The 26,194-nt window shown below is 39.7% G+C and overlaps 1 protein-coding gene across 5 annotated transcripts in view; it reads left to right on the top strand.

The window, feature by feature from the left end:
• Positions 1-26,194, top strand: part of arhgef10la (Rho guanine nucleotide exchange factor (GEF) 10-like a) — a 311,778-nt gene that overhangs the window by 254,428 nt on the left and 31,156 nt on the right. For all 5 annotated transcript variants that reach the window (XM_041784009.1, XM_041784008.1, XM_041784013.1 and 2 more), the window contains 2 exons: positions 639-796; positions 9,141-9,283. In XM_041784009.1, coding sequence (XP_041639943.1) covers positions 639-796; positions 9,141-9,283 — 301 coding nt within the window. The remainder of the gene's footprint in view (positions 1-638; positions 797-9,140; positions 9,284-26,194) is intronic.

Raw genomic sequence — 26,194 nt, 5'->3', positions numbered from 1 at the left:
GAGTTGATACCCCAACAAACAGCAATACATCTGCTGCTGCTAAGATCACAGTTTCATTTTCAAATCCAATAAACCTTCTGATCCTTGCTGCGAGTGAGAGGGGATGGCTTTAATCTCAGTCTCCTGTTACAGTGAAGACTTTGTTTCTTTAGACACACAATATTCCTCCATCACAGCTTTAAATGGGATGTTTCCTCTTTCCTGTAATTTTATTTACTGTGGTGTTTAGTCCTTTTAAAACTATGTCAGCAGATTTTTACTGCTGACTCATTCTCCACCAGTATATGTGTCTATTCAGGAGAAAGAAAAATAGACAATGAAATAAAATAAGGGGGGGAAAAACAACAATTTCAGCATTTTAGCACACTCCAAAGACTGTCAGCTCCAATGCTACTTAACATTTTCTACTTTAAGAGAAAGAAAGACACAGCAGTGAGCATTTTTCATCCTGAAGGAGACAATAAGATGCAGCAAAGTTCAGATGGCATTTCAAACATGAGAAAGACAGAGTGGATGCACATACACAATGCTCTGCTCCAAAGTGCACTGTTAAATCAAACTGCATGAAAACGAGGCACTCTGTCATTTCAAATGACACTCATTTATCATGTTGGCTCGCTCTGCTTTTGTGTTCCAAGCATACTGGTCTACGGCAGCGTGGACACCGCAGCCCAATGCCTAGTGACCCTGCAGAACCCGGAGGGCTCCCCCGTTCTGTGCCTGAAGCACTCGACTCGCTTCTTGTTCGCCGGCCTGAGGAATGGGACTGTGATGGTTTATGGAAGAAGCAGCAATGGTAAGGTGACTGCAAGGGTGCTTTGTCTGCAGACAGATGGATGTAGTTTTTAGTCTGCCACTGTGCTGTCTGCTGCCATTTCTCATGTGTTTGGGTAGAAAAATGGTGTTTTTGCCACATTTACTTTTGTAAATTGTATGTCATAACCCAGTATGATATGAAAAAAGTAAGCCAAATGTAATTTGAAATGCTAAACATACTCATGAAGAGGACCGTGTTTACATTAATGTTTTACACTTCTCTTTTTAAACACATTTTAAGCCTTTTAAACACTTTAAATGAGGCTTGTCTTTATAATTGTGTGTGCTTGCAACATTACGTAGATAAGTGCACGTCTATACAAACACTATTAGATAAACAAGTTGATCTTTTTTCTGTGTATCTATATAAATCAGGTCATATCAATGATGGACGACATTTCAGGTTATTCCAATGTGAAAGACTGATTCTGCAGCATTGCATGACAAGATCCTTCTCTTTCAGATATCATCGGTTGCTGCAGGTTGTGCTGCCCTTGTTGGTGTTAGTTTTTTTTTTCTTCTCAAAAATTGTTATTGTATGAAAACAGAGGTTGATGCTAAACAAAGCATACACAGTTGTGTAGGAGGTCTTGAAAGACATACAAAATTAAAGGCAGTCTTGCAACTCTGTTACAAATAAAAAAGACAAAAGAAACCTAAATAAAACTATGATCAAATCAAAAAAGATTAAAGAAACACAAATACCTAGAGCTGCAAGCAGCACTGAAGGGCCCTCACACCTCAGTGCATGTCCTAATTGCCAGTAGGGGGCGCTATGATGGGGCATTTGCATGGTGGTCAGTGTAATACTGTTGTCTGGCAAGAAAGAGCAGAAGTTCACAGACTTTTTTTTTACACTAAAGTTATAATAGGTTTACATCATTTGGCACCATCATAAATGCCTTATTTTGAAACTGAGATGCAGCTGGTGGACTTCCTGTTTGGATTTGGGCATGGGTCCAAGAGGCTTTTTTGTAGGTCTTATGATAACCCATATGTAGACCAAAAATCATGAGCCTAGGCTGAATGGTGTGTGGGGGCTGAATATTTAAAGGGAAACTAAAAAAAAAAAAAAAAAAAAAATCAGAAATCGGATTAAAGGGGGTGCTGTGATAATCCGTGGGAAGTTTGGTGATGATTGACATAAGCATTATAAATTTATAAGGCATTAGTGGTGTATTTTTACTGCCAAAAAATGTACAAAAATAGTTTAAGTTTGGGCTCCAGTCCTGGCCCTGCCCTGTGGTGAAAACTCACAGGTCACACTATTTTAGATCTCCAGGTTGTCTAGTATGAGCAAACAGATTCTAGAGTCAATCAGCTAAAATCTATTTGAATAGTTCGTTAGAATAGGACACTTGTGAATCACCCAAAAATGCCAAAATCTGACCTTAAGCTGTTTGTGGTGCACTTCCTGTACATTTTAGAAGGATGGTCCCAATAGACTATTTTTTGTTAATCATGATACAGATGTGCACTGATTTTAATGCATGCAGCTCTTACCCAGTTCCCTATCTTGCGTTTGCTTGATGGACTTTCACAATTCCACCAATCTTTCTACTGGGATGCAATTTTCTGTAAAGTTTGGTGGTTTTGGAGCATTTTAGAGCCTTAGTTAGTGATTCTCCCGGAAAAACCCCTCATTTATGCCTACAGCCACAGTAGGGTCCTTGTCGACCCTAGGTCGGTGCTCTGCCCTGATTTAACAAAGCAGGTCCTAAAGATAGAAGGAAGCTGGTAGTAGAGCAGGTATGTAGACGGGAGGAAGTAGTAAGGTGCACTAAGGCTGTGGTTCAGGCTAAGTAGGGACAGTGGATGAACTGGGAGGATGTAGAGAAGAGGAAGCTGAGTTGAAGGGATTTCAGTGCCTGTGGGACTCCAGTGTTTGAGCTCCCTGGCAAGTCTGAGGCATTTCTGGACGTTTGCAAGCCTCAGTATTGGCCTCTTCCCTGCTGTTCTTCCCTTTAAGCCTCGTTCTGTCAGTCGTCTGCTTATGGTCATTCTGGAGACTTTCTCAGACTCTGATCTAGAAGCATTCATCTCCGCTGAAGATCAGCAGTGGTCTTTCTTCTGTCTCTAGTACTTCAAATCTTGACGTGTCTGACTTTAGTTTCCTGCCTCTTCCTTGGCATATTTTGTAAGTACCAGTATTGGCAATTGACTCCAAAGCAGACTCAACCACACCATGAGAACTCTGGGTCTTTCCCAAATTGTCTCAGGGACCATCCAGGATCATGGAGTGCTTTAATGTGGACTCTTTCATTTTCAACGAGGTCTCTTATCGCTCTACCATTTTTAAACAGGAATCTCGAATCGATTCACCTTTATATACCCAAAATTGAGCGGGCACACTGGGCTACTCAAGCACAACATTCAACCAACAAAACTATTTTTTCTGTTCAGGAATGCAGTTAAATAACTATAATTTGACATCTGAATCAATACATAATGAAGTGCTTTACTATTTTTTTCTCTTTTTTGTAAGCAGTCAATTTTAAAGTTTATGGACAATAATGTTTTAGCATTAAAATATCATTCTGGTTAAAGAGCATCTACATACTGATGTATTAACCCTTAAGGAAACATAAAAATGTGATTTTAGTAATTACTAATGTTGTTAATTTAGGGCAGCTGTGGCATAAACCTTACAGTGGGCTATGGTCTAATACATTTGTTAAGCACTGTAGGAAAATCCTGGTGGACAATCTTAATTTTTTTTAGTCAAAAAAGCCTAATTTTATTGATCATGATTGATTTATAAAGTCAATAAAAGAATAAAACTTCTAAAGGAGTGAATGCTTTTCATGGGCACTGCAGAGGAAAGTACAGGGGATGCAGGAAATACAAACACCTTTCACATGAAAAGCTTGTTTAAAGGTTGTGTTTTCAGAGGGGATTTCAAACGTATTGATTTTCCTTCTCTAATTTCCTCTGGTAGTCGTCTCCACAGTGCAGGTGCCATTAATAGAGGAAGCACAGTCATATCTGAATCCAGAAAATATCTGCACATTATGATGAAATGCCACATTGTATCTGATGCAAAAGAGTTTTGTTAATCAACATATTTTTCCTTTGGTGAAATAATTAGCACACATGCTTTTCTATTGTTTTCATTCATTATAAATGTACAAATCCGCTCTGTGGTAAACATCTTTTGTGCTCAAATCTTAATTGGTTTCATTCATGTGGCCTATTAGAAATGATGTTATGAGTCATGGCTGATGAATTTTTCACTCACAGAGTGTTTGTATAATTGTGTTTTAGAGCTGCCTTTCAAACAGTTGCCTCAGAATCACTGCTCATTCCTTTTCCTGGTGATTTTCACACCCGCTGTAAGTATGAAAATAACACCATGTGGTAGATGGCACGCCATGTTTAGTCAGGCATTGCACGAGGCCAGGGGGGCTTTACACCATCTGAGCGCTGGTTTGCAGCCTTCACAGTCAGCAGGAGCACAATAGCTCTATCACCAGGTTCCTCTTACCTGGCCATAGAACATCAATGTGCCTGCCGTCCTCCTGCGCTGCTCTCTCCTCCCAAGCAGAAAGGATGATTAATTACACCAAGCTGCTGCCTGCTGATTAAATATTACCATTCATGCTTTGTATATTAAAAAAAAAAACAGACAAGAGAAAAGCTCTGGAGGATGGCGGGGATGTTTGTGGATTCGGCACATCTGTTAAAGATTTATGCCTTTGACTAGCAAGCTACTGTCTAAAAACAAGACTGCAGCAGCCAGGAAATGCCAAGGTTTCAGCTGAGACTTGTATCAAAAGGCTTATGAATGCATGCAACACATTGTTGCCTGGTGAATAATGCGCTCCAGCTCTCCTAACCGAGATATTCACATCAGACATCCTGTCAACCTACAATGAAAATATTTAGCAAAACAAGACGGAGAAGTTTGGAAGTGTGACAAACTGTTCTGCAAAGAGGGAGAAGCTTTGCTGTTGCTTTGCTTACTGCTAGGATCCAGAGGGACATTTACAAGAGTGGATTTTGGGGAAAAAAAAGGAAATATGACCTTTATAACATGCCAAGCAATTAACCTGTGTAAGTCAGAAGGCATTGTGAAGCTATTCTGCTATGAAAGGCAGAAATAAACAACTCAAAATGTTAATTAAATGGCTGGGTGCACTCCCTTCTCTAATTTTGCTTCATTAACGCACAGCAAAGGAAATGCTTATGTAATTCACTTCTTTAATGTGCTTCTGTTGCGGCTGCAACGTGTGCCCCGTGATTAAAGCTCAAAGAAAAAAAGGTCTGCTTCATTTTCACAGTGATGAAGCAAAAAGAGAGGGAGTCAGACAGGAAGGGAGGGAGAGAGAGGGGAAAAAGAACGGATGATAAATAGTCGGAAAGTGGATTAAAGCGTACACCGCTTATTAGCGTGGGTGGCAAGGTTGCAAGCATTGTGATGCACGATGCGTAGACATTTAAATGGAAATCTGCAGTCTTGATAAAGTCAACCTGTAGTTTGTTTTCTTTCATATGGCTGTTTTTTCATTAGAGTGAGAGAAAATGACCCTCTCCACTGTGAACCCTCTCCGCTGATGTTTTAGTAATTGCTCAACAACATTTTAAGAGTATTTTTAAAGTAAACACCAAGCTTACTCGCTGAGGTACAAGTGGGAAGAGTTGAATTTAATTGCCTTGCTCAGTGTGTTCCAATAGAAGTGGGGGACGTGTCGAGAGTTTATTAACTGAGCTGTTGGCTAGCTGTGATAATAGCGAGGGATTTTAGAGAGTAAGTAAACCCCACAGTTTCAGCTGAGGTGTTTCTGCCCTGGAATTTCAGAAAATGCCTTTAGAGCATCGTGAGCAGGGTTGGGAGGGGGAGAGGGATAAAGTGAGCGAACTCATTCTTACTGTCACCATCAGCTGCAGGATTGTACAGTTAGTGCTGCTGTTTTAGGGTTGATTGTTAGCCATAATGTCGTAACCATCCAAGGCAGACTGATCAGGACCTACCTAAGGGTGAAATGAGGGTGTATGGTCCTTTAGAACCTTGGTTACCACCCTGGGGTCTGGGCTACCCCATGCCCAAAGATCTCAGGGGGAAGCATGAGACTTTATCTGCTCTGAAGCTGTCAACATTATAATTGTGCTTATGTGCTGTATATTAGTCCACCTAAACCAGAAGTGAGCAGCTTGCAGCCTGGGGACCACACATTGCCCCCCTCCTCACTTAATGCAGCTCTCAAGTCAATATAAAATACTATTTAAACCAGGAGTGTCAAACTCAATCACAGCAGGGGCCGGATTCAGGTCTAACCTGAGGGCCTAACAGGGTCAAGATTTAACCATAAACCGTCAACCTCCTTTTCACCAGTAATAAAAAATGAAAATAAACAGCACTGATGATAAATCATTTAGAAATTCAAAAAAGCTAAAATGTTATTAATGCTAAAATTATAAATGCTAAAATGCTAAGATTTGTTAGTTCAAAAGATCAGAACACGATACTAAAATTGAAAAAAAAAAAGTTTTTAAACAGCAATTATACGAGGAGAAAGTTGAAATCATAAGTTTGAAAGGTTAAAATATGAGATCAATTTTGAAATCATGGGTTCAAATGACTTAAAGTTTTTAATTTGTGAGTCTGATAGTCCAGAATATGGGATTAAAAAGCCAAAAATTAGGAGTTGAAAATGTCAAAATATGAGCTACATTTCAAAATGCCGGCTTAAAAGGATAAAAATATGACTTAAATTCAAAAGTGGGAGTGTAAAAGGTCAAAATATGTTAAAAAAAGTGAAAATATTCCTTTAAAGTGTCAAAATATGAGAAAAAATTGAAATAATGTTTTTAAAAGTCAAAATAAAGGATTAAAAAGTCAAAGTAAGGAGTTGAAAAGATCAAAATATGACTTAAAATTTAAAATTGGGAATCCAAAAGATAAAAATGTGACATAAAGTGCAAATTATGAGTTGAAAGGGTCAAAGTATGAAATAAACAGTCAAAATCATAAGTTTGAGTCGTAATCTTGAGATGCAAAATTGAAAATATGAAATAAAACACAAATTAATTTCTTTCCCATAATATTATTTTTTTTTATGAAATCTTTCTTACCCTTTACTTTTTCTGTTTTTTATGGCTTAACAAGGATATTTTAAATAATCAAGTTGAAGTTTACGTTATTATATTGGAGGAAATCTGCATACATACTGGTGGACCAGTTATAATACAAATATGATATGATCTTCTGGGCCAGATTTAATCAATCCTAGGGCTGGATTTGGCCCCAGGCCTTGAGTTTGACACCCTTGATTTAACCTAGAGAAGGCTTATGAGCGTGTCCCGCAGGGGGAGCCATCAGGTCCCTGTACATCCAAAGAGAAAGGCTGTGTTCACGTCCTAGGCACAGAGTCAGACATGTTGGCCTGTTGGCCTCCGCCAGTGCTGCCTCTTATCTCCAAATCTGTTTGTGATTTTCAATGACAGGAGCTTGAAGCACAGGTGTGTGTGTGTGTGTGTGTGTTGGGGGGGGGTTTGGTTGGGTGGCCTCAGAATTACATCTCTGCTATTCTCTGATGATCTGGTTCTGTTGGCTTCTTCAGCCAGGGACCTCCAGCATGCACTGGGGCAGTTTGTAGTGAAGCAGTCAGGAAGAGTCAGCACTTCTAAGTCTGAGGTCAAGGTTCTCTGCCTGAAAATGGTGGACTGTTCCCCTCAGATTTGGAGGGTGTCTTCGCCCCAAGTGAAGGGTCTGTCTTAGTTCCAACCCTCACCTATAGTCATGAGCTTTATGACCAAAAGAATGAGACTGTTGGTTCAAGTGGCTGAAATGAGATTCCACACAGCTTCTACAGGTTCCATGGTGGCCCCACCTGTGATTGCCCATGCTGATTTCAACCTATGAGACCCATATGAGCCCCATTTCAGTTTAAATTAATTGGCAATCACAGTTGGAGCCACCATGGAAGCTGTGGATTAACCCACTTAAGACCCATGTTTGTAGCCAACATATGACCCATAGGGGGCCCGTATGGACATGCTGGCTGGGTTATAGTCACACACCTCAAGGATAGTTGCTACAGATATCTTCTGGTAGAAACAAATGGATCAAGAAGGCTTTTTATATCAGGATATTATCTTTAAAATTTTAAACTAATTTTATATTTGTGACAGGATGTACATGAATTATTTTTTGTTTGGGTTAGGGGGAACGGCTGTTGGTAAAAACGAAAAAGGAGGCGCTCTAAGGAGAAACAGCTGGGAACCACAAGCCTTTTGAAACCTTCCTTCAAGAAAAAAATAACAAGCTTTATTTGTGTACCCAGGCAAAACTACCCACATTCCAGCAGTATGACAGTCATTCTATCTATAAAATACATTAGCAAGGATTTACATCAGATTTGGACATTCAGACACCAAGAGGTAATCCTCAATGCTTTGTGTGGATTCACCTCAATGCTTACTGAAAACAGATTGAAATCTGATGGCTCAGACTGCATACAAAGGTGGTCTGAGATGCCATCATCCACAATGAAATGGAAGAGTAAACGTAATGCAGCCTGACAGACATTAAAACCACCCTGTCACCTGATGTGATCTGATATAAAACAACAAGAATGGCTTTGTATATGTCTGCCCAGCCTAGCTCAGACTGAAGGGAATCGCAGCTCTTTTTAAAGATCTGGATTATTTTGCTCAGCTCGGTAATTAGAGCCAATTTTTAAGCTACTATACAGCTCTTCATTTGGTACCATTTTTCCTTTTTTATATCTCCAGAACATCCATCCATCCTCTACAGCGCTTATCCCGTTAGAGGTTGCGGGGGGGCTGGATAGGCTGGAGCCTATCCCAGCTGTAATTGGGCGAGAGGCGGGCCCTGCAGTAATTAGGTATCCGACTGTCCAAAACGTATCCCTGATAATGCGTCACCTGACCGACTCCTAGGAATGGGGAATCTGTTGCTTGTTTGCTGTTACTACTCAAGTTAACTGTTTTTTAATGGATAAATTTAATGTTTGTGCTACACTAGATGGTCACTGTTGAGCTCTGTAATGAAAAAAGCTGGCTCTTCATATGTCGACCATGTCACCACCTTCATATGTCAAATCAGCCAATAGAAAAATTCACTTGCAGTGCGCTGTTTTTAACCTGTGGAGGGCAGTGGCTACGCATATTTCTAACACAATCTATGAATTAAAACACTATGTCCATAGATGCCAATCTCTGGACCCTGACTGATCATGACCTCTTCTAAATATCCATGCACAAAGGCTTTCTGGTCAAAAACCGTGGTTTGAGGGTTTAGTTGTTTTGAGGATGTTCTTTCTAACGTTCTGGTGGTTTTCTTTTTTTGGTTTGTTTTTCAGATGACCTCTGGGACCCTGACTCCAGCAGATGTGTGGGTCTGGGCTCAGAACCAGTGCGGACACTGTTGGTGTTGGATGACTCAGTATGGGCAAGCTGTGGGAACTCTGTCACAGTGGTGGACATCTCCAGCCTCGCCACTCAGGTAAATAACTGAATCACTGCAGGGCAAAAAACACCACAGTCATTTTATCACTAGAATACATCGGGTAAAGATTTATCCTAGTGGACAAATGCTGCTGTGCTGGCTGCTTTTTTTGTGCATTGAAGACATTTGGTTTTATTTATCTGGAGATTTTCCCATAAAAGGGAAGAATATAGCAGCAGATAATGCCATATTTAGAAAACAATTTTAGCAAATAAAGGTTATCTGTTTGGTGTTTGTTGGCTTTTTGGGTTCCTGGAAATGGAAGGTTTGGAGAATTGACTTCATACTGCAAACTTTTGGAAATGGCACTGTTTCAATGACTATATGCAGTTGCTTTGAAACACAAACCTTCATGCAAAGCCATGTGTCAGTAGGTGGACTAAAGCACTTGTTTATGCTGCTTTCTGTTTATGCTGCTCTACCCTAGTTGAAATTTTCCTAAAATGTGCATGCTTTGTTGTTTTAGTTACTTGGAGTAGCAATCCTACTTCACTTAACCCTCACACAAACATTAACTCTGAGGAGGAGGAGGTTCTGTGTGTATGCACATTAGAAACTTAAACCATCATCCACTGGCCTGGCATGAAGGCTATGACATTTCAGTCATTTTGCAGATCTGTGTATGTGAAGGTTGTTTGCAAAACATCATCATCTGACCATGATGCGTTTGGAAAATTAATAAAATACATATGTTTTCAGTAAATTAGTTTGGCATATATGTTGCCTAAATTTCCAAAAAAAGAAAACTTCTTAGCACTCACATAACAAAATACACTGTTTCTCCATTAGCTCAAGATTGATCAAATGTATTTTACACAAGATTTTAAACTGTAAAATCGAAATTACTCCAAAATATAGACTATGTTACACTGATACGTACAACCCCAATTCCAAAAAAAATTGGGGCATTGTGTGAAATGTTAATTAAAACAGAATACAATGGTTTGCAATTCTCTTAAACCCACGTTTTATTGACAATAGAAAATAAACAACATATCAGATTTTGAAACTGAGACATTTTTACCATTTCATAGAAATTTTAGCTCATATTAAGTTTGATGGTAGCAACACATCTCAAAAAGGTAAGGCCAGGTCCATGTTTACCATTGTGCAGCTTCTACTTTTTTAACAACGGTCTGTAGACACACCGGGAAGTAAAGAGACCAGTTGCCTGAGTTCTGTAAAAACAATGTTATCCCATTCTTGTCTGATTCAAGATTTTAACTTCTCAACAGTCTTGGGTCTTTTTAACCAGATTTTGTCATTTTGATATCCCAAATGTGTCTACTAGCGAAAGATCTGGACTATAGGTAGGCCAGTTCAGCACCCGGACTCTTCTACTGCGATGTTATACTGTTATGATGGATGTGGTATGTGGTTTAGCATTGTCTTGCAGAAATTTGCAAGGCCTTCCCTTAAAGAGACGTTGTCTGGATGGGAGCATATGTTCCTCTAAAACCTCGATGTACTTTTCAGCATTGATGGTTCCTTTCCAGATGTGTAAGCTGGCCACACCCTGGCCCTAATGCAACCCCATACCATCAGAGATGCAGGCCGTTAGAACTGTGCACTGATAAACTGTTTGGTGCCTCTCCTCTTTGCCTGCAGGACATGGCATCCAGGGTTTCCAAAAGGAATTAATCTGACCACAGAACAGTTTTCTATTTTGCTTCATTCCATTTTGAATGAGCTTTGGTCCAGAGAGGAGGGCAGCACTTCTCGATGGTGTTCATCTATAGCCTCATCTTTGCATGATACACCTTTAAGTTGCATTGAATTTGCCTGTTTCACAATATCAAAGAAGTTTGTCAAAGTCCACAACATTCCATTTCTGCTAGCTACCAGTAAAATAGCTGAGCTCTCAGACGTCCAGAGCACAACCAGGATTGTGTCAGTCCACCTTCTTGCCCAATGCTGCCCTTAGGCGGCTAACTAACCATATCTACACCTTACTTCAACCTTGGTCTTCGGCCCAAACATGCCTAAAAATTCTGCACTGTCCCATATATTTGATCTTTCATCTTTACATTAAAATGAACGGGTTCATTCAAGACATTTTTAGGAACTATTTAAATAACAGTGTAGTGGCTCTTTTGTGGCTGAAATGACTTGGTTTGCTCGGCAGTGGGCTTTTCTTTTAGCTTAGAAGTAACTCATGCTGTTTTCCAGCTTCAGGTAGATTTATATTTGCTTCATACTGCTTGAGAAATATAAATCTCTTGTTGAGGGTTTGTCTTACCTACCACAGGGGGATGTATTGAAAACCTCCCAGGGGGGTCACCCAGGAGTCGTGCTTGTCAGATGCCCAAAAACCATGACTGGTTTCTTTCCAAAGCATTATACAGATGCCCTGTTAGCCGGACATTCAGGCCTCAGTCTGAAATACCCTCGGTCTAAAGCTGTACCCTGTAAGTCCATGGTTTAAAAACAAATTTAGTGAACAAATTTAGGGAACAAACCTGACAGAGTCTATCATCTACTGAAAACTTGTTTGACTTAAGAAATATGAGCACAGTTTTAATTCAGGTTTTATAAGGAATGCATACTTGTAGCAAGTGCACCACTACCTTACCGTCCTGCGGCAACAAAACATATAGTTTTATGTATGTATGTATGTATGTATGTATTTATTTATTTATTCCAACCATCAGTAGTGTTTCCACTGAGGTTCAGCAGGATCTCTCCTCTGCTTATTATAACTTTAGTCTTTCCCCTCTCTGTACAGATTGTTCCCTCAGGCCAGTCCTAAGCTCTTACCAGTAACCTCCCACGCCTGATTTCTTCCTTGTGTGTCGGTGAGCACCAACAACCTTCTGACCACAACTATGAGCTGCAACCTACACATTTTAGCCTTTGAACGTGGCCAGCATGTTTGACTTTTCCCCAACCTCGACTGCCATGTATGAATAATCTTCCTTTAGGTGCTTCACCTGTGTTTCCAGGACAGACAGTACATCCTACATCAAATGTAAAGACTATCTTTGTCTATCTCTGTCCTACAGCGCTGTCAAGACCAATCAATGGCAAACAGAAGTCTGACAACAAAGCACTGTCAAGGATCAGAATATGAAGTGTATTTCTTTCAGCTAACTCTCTAGTACTTTGTTGTTTTTTCAACCTTTCCTGTATGCTCCAAGACCAGAAATTTAAACTGATATTCAGTGCAGAAGCACAAAAAGCTTGAGTCTTCCTCTTGCACTCAAAGGCAAGTTTGTTTAACGAGCACCCTTCATGCATATTCAGTGCTGTGAAAAAGTATTCCCCCTTCCGGATTTCTTATTCTTTTTTGCATATTTATCACACGTTTGTGTTTCAGATCATCAAATTAATCTTAGTTTTACAGAAAGACAACCAGAGTAAATACAAATTGCAACTTTTAAATTATGATGTCATTTATTAAGGGAAAAAAGACATCCAAAGCTACCTGGCCTTGTGTGAAAAATAGGGCCAGGTAAATCATGAATTAACAGTGACCAACTGTGAATTTGAAAGCTGAGTTAGATTAATTTCTCTTCTAAGGCCTAATTACTGCCAGACCTGTTGAATTCAAAAACTATTTAAAACAGAGCCTTTCTGACAAATAGAGGCTTTGGAACTCCAGGTAACCACATTAAGAGCCATTATCCACAAATGGAGAAAACTGGGAACAGTGGTGAACCTTCCCAGGAGTGACCGGACTACCAAAGTTAATCCAAGAGCACATCAAGAACTCATCCAGGAGGTCTCAAAAGGAACTACAACTAGTTTTAAAGACCTGCAGGCTTCACTAGACTCCATTAACCTTACAGACTCATAAGGCCATTATGCAGCTTTTTAACGTATTTTCTGATTTCTTTTTTAAATTATTTTGGCTGTGTTAATGCTAACAACATAGATTTCAGGCTATTTTTTTTTCATAGAATTTTAAAATTTTACTTTCAGAATTATACACCCTGTACCCTTTTTGTATAAACTCAGTATACCTTTGTGACCAAAAATGAATGAAAACTCATTAAAACCACAATTTTTTATCCCCCAGCCATCACAGTAAAAAAAAAAAACACACATTTTATGACATTAGGCTTCAAATTTTCAGCTGTTCCTGTCAGTGTTAATTTTGATAACTATTTTAGTCTCTGTCTTAGTCGTTAGATTAAATGCCTTTAAGTTTTAGTCACATTTTGTCATTTCTATCCTTTAGAGCAGGGATCATCAACTGGTGGCCCGGGGACCACATCAGGTCCACCACGGCTACCCATCCGGCCCCCAGAAGATTTTTAAAATCAGAAAATGTGGAATAATATGTTGTGGTATTTAGGGTATGTTAATTCAAAAATATATCAATAGGCTTTAAATGGTGGATTAATGTTTATAATAACAGGGATTTTCCGCTATTAAACTGGCATTTAAAGGGTTAAATCCTGAAAATACATCATAATGTGATGATATTTCTCATCAGGACTCATTTTGGTGATCAAATCAATCCAAAAAAGTGGTAAAAATAGTAATGAATAATATTTATCTATCATCTATTCATGTATGGTGTCTGTTTTTGGACACCAAGCGATGAGTGTTTTTTTAGGGTATCTGAGGGTTAAAGTCAGTGTTCATGATTCAACACTAAGAAAGAGACTGGGCAAAAATAGCATCCACAGAAGAGTTCAAAGGCCTAAATCACTGCTGAACCAACACAAAGGCTCGGCTCACATCTGCCAAAAACACCCTGATGATTCCTCAAAGTTTGGGGAAAATACCTTGCGAGCAGGTATGCTATCCCATAATGCTTTGAGGATTTTTTTTATGTTAGAATCAACATCAATATTTGTCCTCTATCACCTCAAAAGGAAATAACTCCAAGGGTGACTTTCAAGGACGTTTGTTATGTCTGCCTCTTCTTACAAGTTAAGCTCCTCCCACCTGCCCAGCTGATAAATATTCTCAATCTTTACTAAAATATGGCTCCATGCTTTAAATAGATTGCTTTATAAGAGAAAATGCCAGACAAGGTGTTTTTTTATTTATTTGTTTTGTTGTTTTTGCAGCACTTGAGGAAAAAATTTCCTCTCCTTTCATTTTCTGAAAAGATTTATGCACACAGCCTCAGAGAGCCAGCTTTCTAATCTGTGATGTCATCAAGATTTACTGCCTGGAGCTGCTGTTAGGACAACGAATCAAAGCCTTTGTAGAGCCGTGCAGCGTCTGCCTCGGCTCTCCCACGCAAATAAGCTTCATTTTGCTGCTGTGCTTTGAGTTATGGTACAGCGGCGCGCGCTATTATCTCCAGAAAAAAACATCCTGGGTGTCGTCTCTGTCATGCTTTGCATTCTTGTACAGTCATTCCCCAAGATGCTCATCTGACCGCTGTGTCATTAGAGGTGTATGGGGGGGGTGACTTTTGCAGCGGTAGAAGACAATAATGAGTGACAGAAAGAACAAACTCTTCTGGGTGATGTTAATATGGTATTCAGCTGCGTACTGCAAACCATTAGCATTTAATTATAGCTCCCAGACGTGAGCGTGCGTAGCTCTGTAAATGGCTATAATAGTTTCTGTGAAAAGGAGCGTGTGCTAAGCAAACCAGTCCTTTCTAAATAAAAGCTGATGACATTAAAATATGATGCTGATTGTGTACAAACAAACAAGCTATAATACAAACATTACACACAATGCATCTCCATCATAATGAACCTGTTTCATTTTTTATGGAAATGAGCAGCATTCCACCACAAAACAGATTAGGAAGTAACAAATTTACAGCACTTATTTAACCATTTACCATCACATACGCTTCAGTGTCTTTAATGCTTCTACACATAAACAAAACGTGCTGCAGGGCTGCACAAAATTCTTTGACTGTATAAACTTGTTATCAGTCAGACCTAACACTGCAGTGCCAGTGAGGTTTGCAGCCTAACAGTGCTGAAGTCAGGGTTATTATCTTTTCTTAAAAGTCAACCATAAAAAAGGTAAAAAGAAGTCAGAAAATCTTCGCTGAGCCCAAAGCAGACACAACAAAACAGCAACACAGACACAGCGAGCAGCAAAGCTGCATAAACAGTTTAGAATTCATCATTATGACTGAAAAACAAGGAGCAAAAGAATCAAAAGAAAAGTCCTCTGGAAGTTTAAAAAACTCAGCTGAGTTTATCAGGCTCAAACATGAACGCAGAGACAGTCAAGACAGTCTAACACATCTTATTTTCAGCTCTGTTCATTATGGTGAAGGGACTTGCTTATATAGCACTTTCTAGTCCTCTTTTTAACACCACAGGGCAAATTTACCTGCATAGATCCATTTTGTCCACATTCAAACACTGATGGTGTTAATTTTGTCGACTTAGAAATTAGACTTTTCCATGAATAAAACTAAATTAACAAAAATAGATCTGTGATGACTAAAACTGACAAAAACTAAGTTTAGTTTTTGTCAAGATGACAAGAACTAGACTAAAATGTAATGTAGTTTTCGCCGGACATTCAAAATCCATGATATTTCTCTACTGGTGGTAAATCTGTCAAAAAACAATGCATCTGTAGCTAATCTGCCTGGCAGTGCGTATATATATATATATATATATATATATTTACAGTGCTTAACAAATTTATTAGACCACCTTAATGCAGACTCTTTCATTTTCACTGAGCTGTCCACGTTTTACCATTTTAAACAGGAATAAGAGATTTCAAACCGAATTCACCTTTTTATACCCAAATTTGAGCCGGCTCACCGGGCTTCTCTGAGAAGTCAGAAATGGATCAAGCATAACATTCAACCACTAAAACTCATTTTTCTGTTCAGGAATGCAAGTAAATAACTATAGTTTGACATATTATTCAAGAAATAATAATGTTCTTTACTTTTTTTTTCAGTTTTTTTGAAAATCAGTAAATTTGAAAATTCATGGATTACAACAATAACTATATTTTAGCATTAAAAACATCATTTGGGTTAAAGAGCTTCTGAATATTGGTGTATTAACCATTGCAGAAACATAAAAAAATGATTTTGGTAATTACCAATGCTGTTAATTTAGGGCAGCTGTTGCATAAACCTTATTTTGGGTGGTGGTCTAATAACCTTGTTAAGCACTGCATATATATATATATATATATATATATATATATATATAGATATATATATATATATATATATCATAGTATATCGCCTTCCTCATAGTATCGCAATATACTGCAGTATTTCGATATCGGCACCCCATGATACATATTGAATCTCTAAAATCTTGCCAATACACACTGCTACTTTTAAGCCAACAAATCCTGTGGGGTAAGGACCCTATTAGTGATTAGTTGTTTGCAAACCATATAAGCTGTTTTTTTTTACAGGAACAACAGGAGATTGCTCAAGACAGTTTCCTTTTGATCTATTTTTTTAGCTCATTTAAAAAGCCAAAGTACCAACTGAAGAGCCAAAAGATTGACTCTTAATACTCAGCTAAGCCCAATGATCCAGATCTCTAAAAAGAGATGGATTTTCCTATACAGTCGCAAGTCGAAAGTTGGACATTGACTATGAAAACACAAGCAAGATTAGGGTTTTATTATGCCGAACTGTGCCAGATTGTACAGACCACTTGGAAGAAACATACCATGCACAGTTGTCTAACTCCCTCAGACTTTAGATGGAGGTTTTTAATTCATGTCTGCTGTCGTGAGACTACTTTAGGACTTTCCCCCTAATTTGAACATGTGGGATTTTGGTAGCACTTCTCTATCTGCCCATCTGGAGTTCTTCATTTTGACCTGATATTATCTGTAAACATCTATGCTGAGGAGTCACTACTGAGGAGGAAATCAGATTGCTGCAAACTTAAATATATAGAGGAATGAGCATATTTGTCTTTATAAAGTTCCAGTGAATAAGAGGAAGCAGCTGTCACATCTGTTAGATCAACACAGAGACAGATGCTTATTGATTCTACATGAGATAGGGATGCCTCCTTCTATTCCTTCACCTCTTTTCCTGGGCCCGGTCCTCCTGAGACTCCAGCTTAATCAGCTGAATGGCCACGCTGTGCAGGCACAGTTCTGGTTCACTGTATCTCCCACAGAGCTGAACAGGTCAGCTTTGGTAACTTCTTTGCTAACCTTGTCTTCCTCACTAATATGGACTCCAGAGGGCTGACTTCATAGAGGCTGCGATGCATATCCAGGATCTGGAGAGGCAGTCTTTGGCACCTGCAGCAGGAGATATGACTTGGAGCGAGGCTTAAGGGCCATGGACTTAAATCCACTTTGCTTCTTTCAGTTGTTTTCCCCTGCTGATGTTTCTCCACTTTGTCGGATTTTCTGCTCTCGTGAATCATTTATCCGTGACTTTGCTGGACACTCTCGCCTGCCTTGTTTGACACCAGTGATTCTTGCACCCCACTGCTTGATTTATTCCGGTTTTGTATCTTCACGGTCAATGCCTTGATGACACAATGTAATTTGAATATAACCTTTTCAGTCTGTTTTGGGCAAACACAGTTGTATACATAATGCAGGGTGAGAAATTGCCTGAAACATAAACCAAAAGGATCATTACCATTTAAAACCAAGTGTGTACACTCAGCGTTGTAATATTCGATTATGTACAGAGCACCCCAGTGGGGATGCATGAAATTCTAGTGCTGACAAAACCTGAAGAAACGACTGGCAGCTTGTAGAGAAAGAGAGGAAAATTCTTCTGAAGAAATCTGAGGATTTAGAGGCTGTTTCATCAGTCTGAAGGTGCAGATGTCTCGCATTAATCACACAGCCTGTAAGTTGAACCTTTGTCAGTGCTACGAACACAAGATATTTGAAGACAAAAATGAAGGAAAAGTCTTGAAAACAAAAAAGGAAAAGGCTTGAGAGCAGCATTTTCATGTAATATTCATCACTCATTATCACTCTGACTTTGCTCACTAGATAGTGTGGTTAAAAATGGAAAGATATGCTCTTTTGACCCATTGATAAGTCCAGATTTTTGTGGGTTTTTCTGCATTTAATTGGAAAAGATTGGAGTGTTGATATTGTAGGAAATCAGGGAGAGAAAGAGGGTAATGACAAACAGAAGAGAAGCCACATGTGGGTTATGGTAACCTGACACGCCAAATCAACTGTTTCATCTGGGAAAGCTCCCATAGAAAGTTTTTTGTGAAGTACAGGACTTTTCGAAATTCCTCAAAGGGGACTGGAGGGATGTTCTGTCTGTCACATTCATGACGGGACAATCAGAGCGACAAGACAAAATGACGTTATACACATGTGCTACTCTTGAGCTGACGGGCTACCGCTGCCGTAGATTGTTAACAGCGGAGCTTCTCAGTGGGTAAAATTGATGCCAAGGTCAGTCAGGAGACATGCAAAAATTTCTTCTCTGCTGACACAAGCTTTCAGTGTGGCTCTTAGTGCTTCTTTAAGAAATGAAATGTGTTCCACTCCCAATTTAAACTGCTGATTTCCTATAGCTACATCCAAGCTAATAGCTACCCCACATTAGCCACTGGGTCCACCGGCAAACTAAACCCGTAATGATCGCAAACCGATGCCAAAGCAGACTAGGAGAAGAGTGAAAACGTCTTTTCCATCATGAAAAGCTTTCAGTGTTTTTCTCTGCCCTTGTTTTGATGAAGAAATGTCCACTTCTGACAAAACTGCAGCTGTGGCTAAGTCCGAGCTAATCACTCCACTGGCAGTAGCCTATAACCCTCTCCCCTGGAGACTCTCCCAAAAACATGCCAAAGCAGGTCAGCAGAAGATCAAACACATCTTTCACATCATGAAAAGCTTTCAGTGTTTTTCTCTGCCCTTGTTTTGATGAAGAAAATGTCCACTTCTGACAAACCTGCAGCTGTGGCTAAGTCTGAGCTAACTGCTCCACTAGCAGTAGCCTATAACCCTTTCGCCCAGAAACTCTCCCAAAAACATGCCAAAGCAGGTCAGCAGAAGAGCAAACACATCTTTTACATCATGAAAAGCTTTTAGTGTTGTCTCTATTCTTTATTTCATGCAGAAATGTGGTCACCTTCTGGTAAAAATGACGCTATTCTAGAGCAATAGCACAGCACCACACTGGAGACAGGGATGCAAACAGCTTTGAGTGCAACTAAACCCCACCATTGTTCTCCCTAAATGACACTGATTTGTTCAAACAATGTTCAGTTAGGCACAACTATTATGGATTGAAGCTTTTTAGATGGACTTATGTGAGTGGAAAGTATGTGTACCCTTGTTTTCATGGAATGTAAAACCTGTAATCATGTCTTGTGTGCTATAAAAAGTATGTCGAGTCAGGAGTTCCCTCTTGGAGAAGTTTCGGGGCAATCAAGAGTGGCATGGCAAAAGGGTCCCTTTGTTTATGACAGTACCATCTGTGTTTTGGACAGGAGACTGTAAATGATCTTTGACCTGAGGGGTTAGGCATGGAGATTCATGTTTGTTCAGGCGGGGGTAAGCTGAGAACAGATTTTTATGGCCTATTTTATAATCTGTGTGTAATTGTAGGCATGCAATTAAGTGCTGTAAAATAGAGTATAAAAAGGTTTGGGGCACATTCTGCCATGGCCACTCTGTGGTCATAGTGAATAAATCCAGAGAGATTCTCCTGCTGATTGATGGTTGTTGTTGTCTTAATTGTCCTGTCTTTTTAGAAATTCCCACCAAAACTTACCTGATGACAGAGATAGGGTCTGGCAAATCCATCTGCTTTGCAAAATTTGGGTTTTCAACCGGTACTCCCTACTTAGAAGATATGCTTTTGTATATGGGGTGTTCCCAAACCATCTGCTCCCAGAAATCTATACATTTTGCTGGAGCTGGAAGACACTACAAAGCCTTGTCCAGCTGCTGGTCCACACTCATATATCAAAGAACAAAAATATCATATTATAAATGTGATTGAAAAAATGCACTTTGTTAGTTTCACACTTCAAATGAATCATGATAAGTGAATTAATGCTGATGGACATAATTTCAAACTATGACATGTTTTACTGCCCAATACCATGTCCATACAGGAAGTCTGCCTGTGATGCCAAATTCAACTAGGACAGGAATGGGGTGCTCTGTTACTGGATGTCTTTCATTGTTTTTAATCTAGAAGTTTGACCTGAGACAGAGAAAGATGACAAAAGTCACCCTATATCACTTCAATCCTTGAACGGGCCAAAACCAGAAGAGTTACAGAAATTCTTCAACCAGGAGAGACTGAATACAGGGTTAACAATGATTTATTTTGCAACTTTGGTATGTCTGGAATTTTGAAATGTCATGGGTAAATAGTCTCCATTGTGATGTCTTTATGAACTTGAAGGGGTAGTGTGGCCGACAACAGGACAGGATACCCACCCTATGGAGTAGACACTTGTGGTAGTGATGGAGGGATGTAGGATAAGATGAGTAGGACTTCTGAGGAGCAGATTTCCGTGGAGCTTCACCCAGACACTCATGAGATGATTTGGAAGTAGTAATGAAAGGATGCAGGGTGCACAGAAAGGCTTGACCTGGACACCAATGAGAGGCTTGGAGGTGGCGATGAAGAGATGTAGTATGGCGCAAAGGAGCTTAACATGGACACAGATGAGATGAATTGGAGGTGGCTGGGGTGGAGGAGGGTTGCAGTGGTCACACTGAAATAACTGACTGTGGAGGAAAGAGAACAGATTCTAAGATAAAGTTCTGTGCAGAAGTTTTAGGCATGTTTGGGCTGAAGTAAGGCATGTAGTGGCGAGTACGCCCACCTGAGGGAGTCTTTTAACAGTCCAATGTCTTCGTCCTTTTGTCGGAAAACACAGTTTTCTGACATGTTAAAAACAAAGCAATCATTTCTAACACTTTCTTTCAAAAACATTGTTGGTACCTGAAAATAATCACAAAAAATAACCCAATTTACATTTCTTTTAAACCAACTGAATGAGCTTGGTATCAGCAGGAATCGAGGCAGACAATGAGGAGTAAACAATTTAATTTTGGAGAAAATAAGTAAGACATCAGCCAATCAAATTCCATTTTATTCTGTAGAAAGCCACACAGTAGGTGTTGAATGAAAAATGACAGTAATTGCAATGTTTTGTTTGATTTTTACACAATTACAATCTCATTCAAACCAACAAACATTTGAGTTGAAGAAACATCTCAGCTTTGTAAACAAGTTAGCCGATCTCTGCATCATTTCAGAAGACTTTGCTGAGGCCTGAGTCGCTCCCATGTAACCAAACCTTAACAAAGTAGGGCGCATATGGACATACAGGCTCTGATCAATACTGACTGGCAATGCCTTGTTCCTTCCTCGTCCCATTACTATTTCTTTTTCCCCTCGCTTTTTTCTATCACACACACGTCCGCTCCACTCCCTCGCCGTAGCTCTGAGTGGAGATTTGGACTCGGCGCTCAGCAAAGGACAAAGACACCTTGTCACCTGGCGTAATGAAGGACTAATGAGCTGTTGAAGCCAGCTGGAGTGTTTGTGGCTGCCGGTCCGATGTTATTTCCCAGCGCAGGCGGAGGACTTAAGGAGGAATGTTGCTGTTAGTGTGACACTGCCGAGTTGAGTGGAAAGGGCACATTACTACTGTCAAGCTTCACTGACCACCTCATCTCTGTGAGCTGCACTGGATCCAGCAGGCTAATACCAGCGTGTTGATGGGGGTTAACTGTTGTGGCTTGTACTTATCCTGTGTTGACTCGACACGACATGAGTGTAAAATGTTTACTCTATATTTATAAAGTGTTCTGTTTTACAGTGTCAAACTAAGGGTGAATTGATTTCTGTTTCAAGGTTTTTCCTTGCAGTATTTGAAGTCTCAGTCTGGCCATATTTTCAGGAGGATTTTCACTTTACTGGGCTAGATCTGTTGCCAGATACTGTGATGATATAGCTTTCTAGTTCTGGCTATGCACTTTTGAATTGCTCTTTTGCACAACCCCAATTCCAAAAAAGTTGGGACACTGTGTAAAATGATTTGCAAATCTCACCAGTAGTACATAAAAATCATATCAGATGTTGAAACTGAGACTGTTAAAGAAATTTCTATGCTTCATAGACGTTCTGCTAAGCTAATCCAAGACCCAGGTCATACTGTACGGTCAGGAGTGGAGACTTTTGGCGTCTCTACTGTTCTGGGTTGATAGTCTAAACTTGCATTCTTGGGTTAGATAACATGCTGTTTGTTCCTATGGTCAAAGATTGTTTCCTCACAGCTTATGTGTCTGTGAACCTTAGAGGCAGTCTGGCTCCAGTACGGCAGAGTCTGTGGATCATATTTTGAGTTATGATCAAGATCAAGGTTTACCAAAAAGCATAAGAGTGTGAACTACTTTGGGCTTCTAAGAAATCTGGCTTCAACCCTAACCCTAACCCCACTGTGTTGATGTCAATGTTTGTCCTTGGCCAAGACTAGTAAACAGCTCAACCTTAGTCATCTCATCTTTCTCTTGTCTTTCTCTCACATCAGTTTTGGGGTATTTATGAAATATTTCTTCATCAGACACATTTTACCATTTCATGAAAAATATTGCTCATTTTGAATTTGATGGCAGCAACACATCTCAGAAAAGTAGGAACAGGACCATGTTGATGATTGTGTAGCATCCACTCTTCTCTTAACAGCAGTAAAAAAATGTCAGAGAAGTGAGAAGATCAGTTGCTGTTGTCCCATTCTTGTCTGGTGGAGGGTTCTAGCAGCTCAGCAGTCTTGGGTCTTTTTTGTTTTCCATCAGTGAAAGGTCTGGACTGCAGACAGCCCATTTCAGCACCCAGACTCTTTTACTGTGAAGCCATGCTGTTGTGATGGATGTGGTATGTGGTTTAGCATTGTCCTGCTGAAATAGTCAAGGTATTCCCTGAAAGAGAAACTGTCTAAATGGGAGCTGCTCTAAAACCTCTACTTTTCAGCACTGATATTGCCTTTCCTGATGTGTAAGCGGCCAATGCCATAGGCACTAATGTAACCCCATACCATCAGACATGCAGGCTTTTGAACTGTGCTAGGATAACAAGCTGGATGGCCCTTCTCCTCTCTAGCTGGCAGGACACTGCATCTCTGGTTTCAAAGAAAAAGTTCAAATTTTGATTCATCTGCGGACCGATATCAACAGCCACTTAACTAACATCAATAAAATGACAGACTTCAGGTTAAGACCAGTAACGTAAGATGGTCTTATCTTCTATATCTGATGTACGTCTTGTTTCCAGGCTTACCTTAACACTGAGAGGTGAGTGTCACAAAAAAACTCACTTCCCTCCTGTTCTAACTGCTATAAACTATTGACAGAAGATTGAAATAACAGTCGCGGAGAGTGCCTGACGTTTCAGGCCTCCACGTCGTCCATTAATCCCTGATAATTGGACACCTTGTTGGGCATTAACCCTTATTTAAACCATAAGTCATAGACACTTACTCTTTTTCCTCTGAAAGCTGACCATTTTCGTTTGCTACCCTCGATGTCTCCGCAGCCCTTAAGGACGCCGTTCAAGTGAGCCCGGAACTTCGGTGGCTTTTTGGGGTCTGTAAAGATTAAATCCATGGCGTTAGATCCGATAATAAGCATCTTTTTGTCCATTTTTAATCAATTTTCAATCATTTACGTTGTCTTTCTTGGGTGGTTAGCACCATATTTGTTGAGGGCAATGTTAACATGCAATGCATTGTGGGAGAGGCTGTCCTCCAGTAGCAAGATGTTGCGTCTCCAGTGCTTAAAGGAATGGCACAAATGAATCTAACTGTAAAAAAGCGCCTGGACTTTTCTTTGCATACAATGTGACCGTTAGTCACAGAATGTTTATTTTTTACTGTTTTGTCCCCAAGAGAAGGGAGAAGAAGTCTGTGCAAACAAAATGCTTTGTCACTATTGTTTACTGTGTGTTATCAATAAAAATATTTGTTTTTTTCTGTTTTTCATTACTTTTCCATCCTTTTGTTGCCCTGTCCCTACTATTTTGAGATGTGCCTCTGCCATCAGATTCAAATTGAGTTCTTTTTTTTTTTCATGAAATGATAAAATGTCTCATTTTCAACATCTGTTATGTTTTTAATGTTCTATTGTGAATAAAGTATGGGTTTATGAGATTGGAAATCAATGCATTATGTTTTATTCACACAGTATCCCAACCTTTTTGGAACTTCGGGTCCTTAGACAAGTCTGACTTTTAATTTGCATTTGTTCTAACACTGGTCACCAAGGCTGTCTTTTCCTGCTGCTCTCAGCATCCAGCCCTGGCATTTACGGAGTTAACTGAAGTTTATCAAGGGTTGCTCGAGGCTAAAACTGAGAAAAGTGTCCGTCATGAAACTTCTCCAAACACACAGAGTTCAGGCACAGCTGCTGGAGGACATCAGATGGAAAACCAGCATAATATGTTGTATCCTTAAAATGTGACCCAGTTTCACTAAAATAAGTGAATACATTTTTAAATTTGTGGTTTTTTAACGGTGAGGCCTGGAACCACAAACACAGTTCATGAACTTTGAGTGTGACCCAATAGCATCATTGGATCATGGGAGTGGAGCTGGACAAGTTTGGAGGATGATGTATGATTCCCTCGTATCACTTAGTAGTTTCAATGCTGAGTTCAAAATTAGGTTATCTGACAAAACATATTTTGCTGCCAGGGGGCTAATCAATATTTTCACCAAAGGACCAAGAGTTTATGAAACAGCATAAAAATGCAAAAATACCCTGGAGTGGGAACTAACATCAATGATTCAGACAATTCCAAGTGCTTTCTAAGATCTCTATGAAGTGCAGTCAAATGAGTCTGTAAAGGCTACATGTAGTTACCAAGAAGCCTTCCAGGTGGTTTTGAACATATGGTGAGCAAGATGGCATGCAACAATTCCAGCATGTCAGCCATGGATTAGCTGGAAGTCCCTACTAAAGCCACCGCGCTTCATTATGATTAATGTGATAATTATGTATTATATCTGCACAGTGGGGCTGCTGTTGTTTACAAACCTGTCAAATCATTTCAAATGCAATGGGTTATTAAAAGGGAAATTTTCCTTTTTTAATTATGGATATGTAATTTTCTGATGGCTGTACTTGAAAAAAAAAAAAAGTGCAGAGAACATCACCTATTCTTTCCCAGGCAGAGCATGCACCATGCTGAGGAGTCAATTAGAAGAGAAAACACATCAAAGCGTCGTTCCTTTTCCCAATTTCAAACAAAAGAGGGCCCGTTGGCAAGGGCGCGTAAACAGGTGGTAATCCCTGTCCGCTAGTACACTTTGGTTGGGGTGTGGGGAGGGGTGGCAGTTTCATCTTTACTCACTCGCTCTCACTGACTAATTGCCCAGCCTCGTGAAACTCATGCACCAGCAGTGATATGAGTTCTAAGATGATGCCCGGACCAGCCCTTGTCACGCCTTGGACTGCAGGGCCTGCATGTGTCGCCATGATAAGGCTCATTGCATTTGGTTCAAGCTGCTCATTAAGACTGTGTGCCTGAAACTCTCTTTCACCATTGTGCTGGTGAAAAGATAGCAGCCAGGGAAATGATGCAAAAATATGACTAATGTGTCAGCGGCTGTGTAAATTACTAAATTAGGAGAGACTGTTAGACCTTATTTATTCAAGAGCAAAGGGAGAGCAACAGCTGAATTTAACATTCAGAGGGTCTGCTCATTCTGTAAGTATGACAGTCTACCTGTTATATTAATAACAGCTGAATCAATTATCTTTTAATTATCTCACAATGATACTCGCATCATATCTAAATGATCACAGTCAATCTTTGTTCGTGTAACAACCATTCATTAGAAATATGATCTCAAAACACTTCATGAAAAGACCAAGACTATACGGTACTGGGTTATATATATCAGTGATTCTCAGCCTGGGGGGTCGTGACCCCCTTCGGAGTCACAAGACACTGAGATGGGGTCACCACACCCATTAGAAAAACTATGATTTTTAATGACTTAAGACTGTGTATTTCAACCTTTTTTA

The sequence above is a fragment of the Cheilinus undulatus genome, linkage group 3, assembly GCF_018320785.1.
Source record: "Cheilinus undulatus linkage group 3, ASM1832078v1, whole genome shotgun sequence".
Taxonomy (NCBI): Eukaryota; Metazoa; Chordata; class Actinopteri; order Labriformes; family Labridae; genus Cheilinus; species Cheilinus undulatus.
The sequence above is the reverse complement of the archived record's forward strand: the minus strand, read 5'-3'. Positions and strand labels throughout refer to the sequence as shown.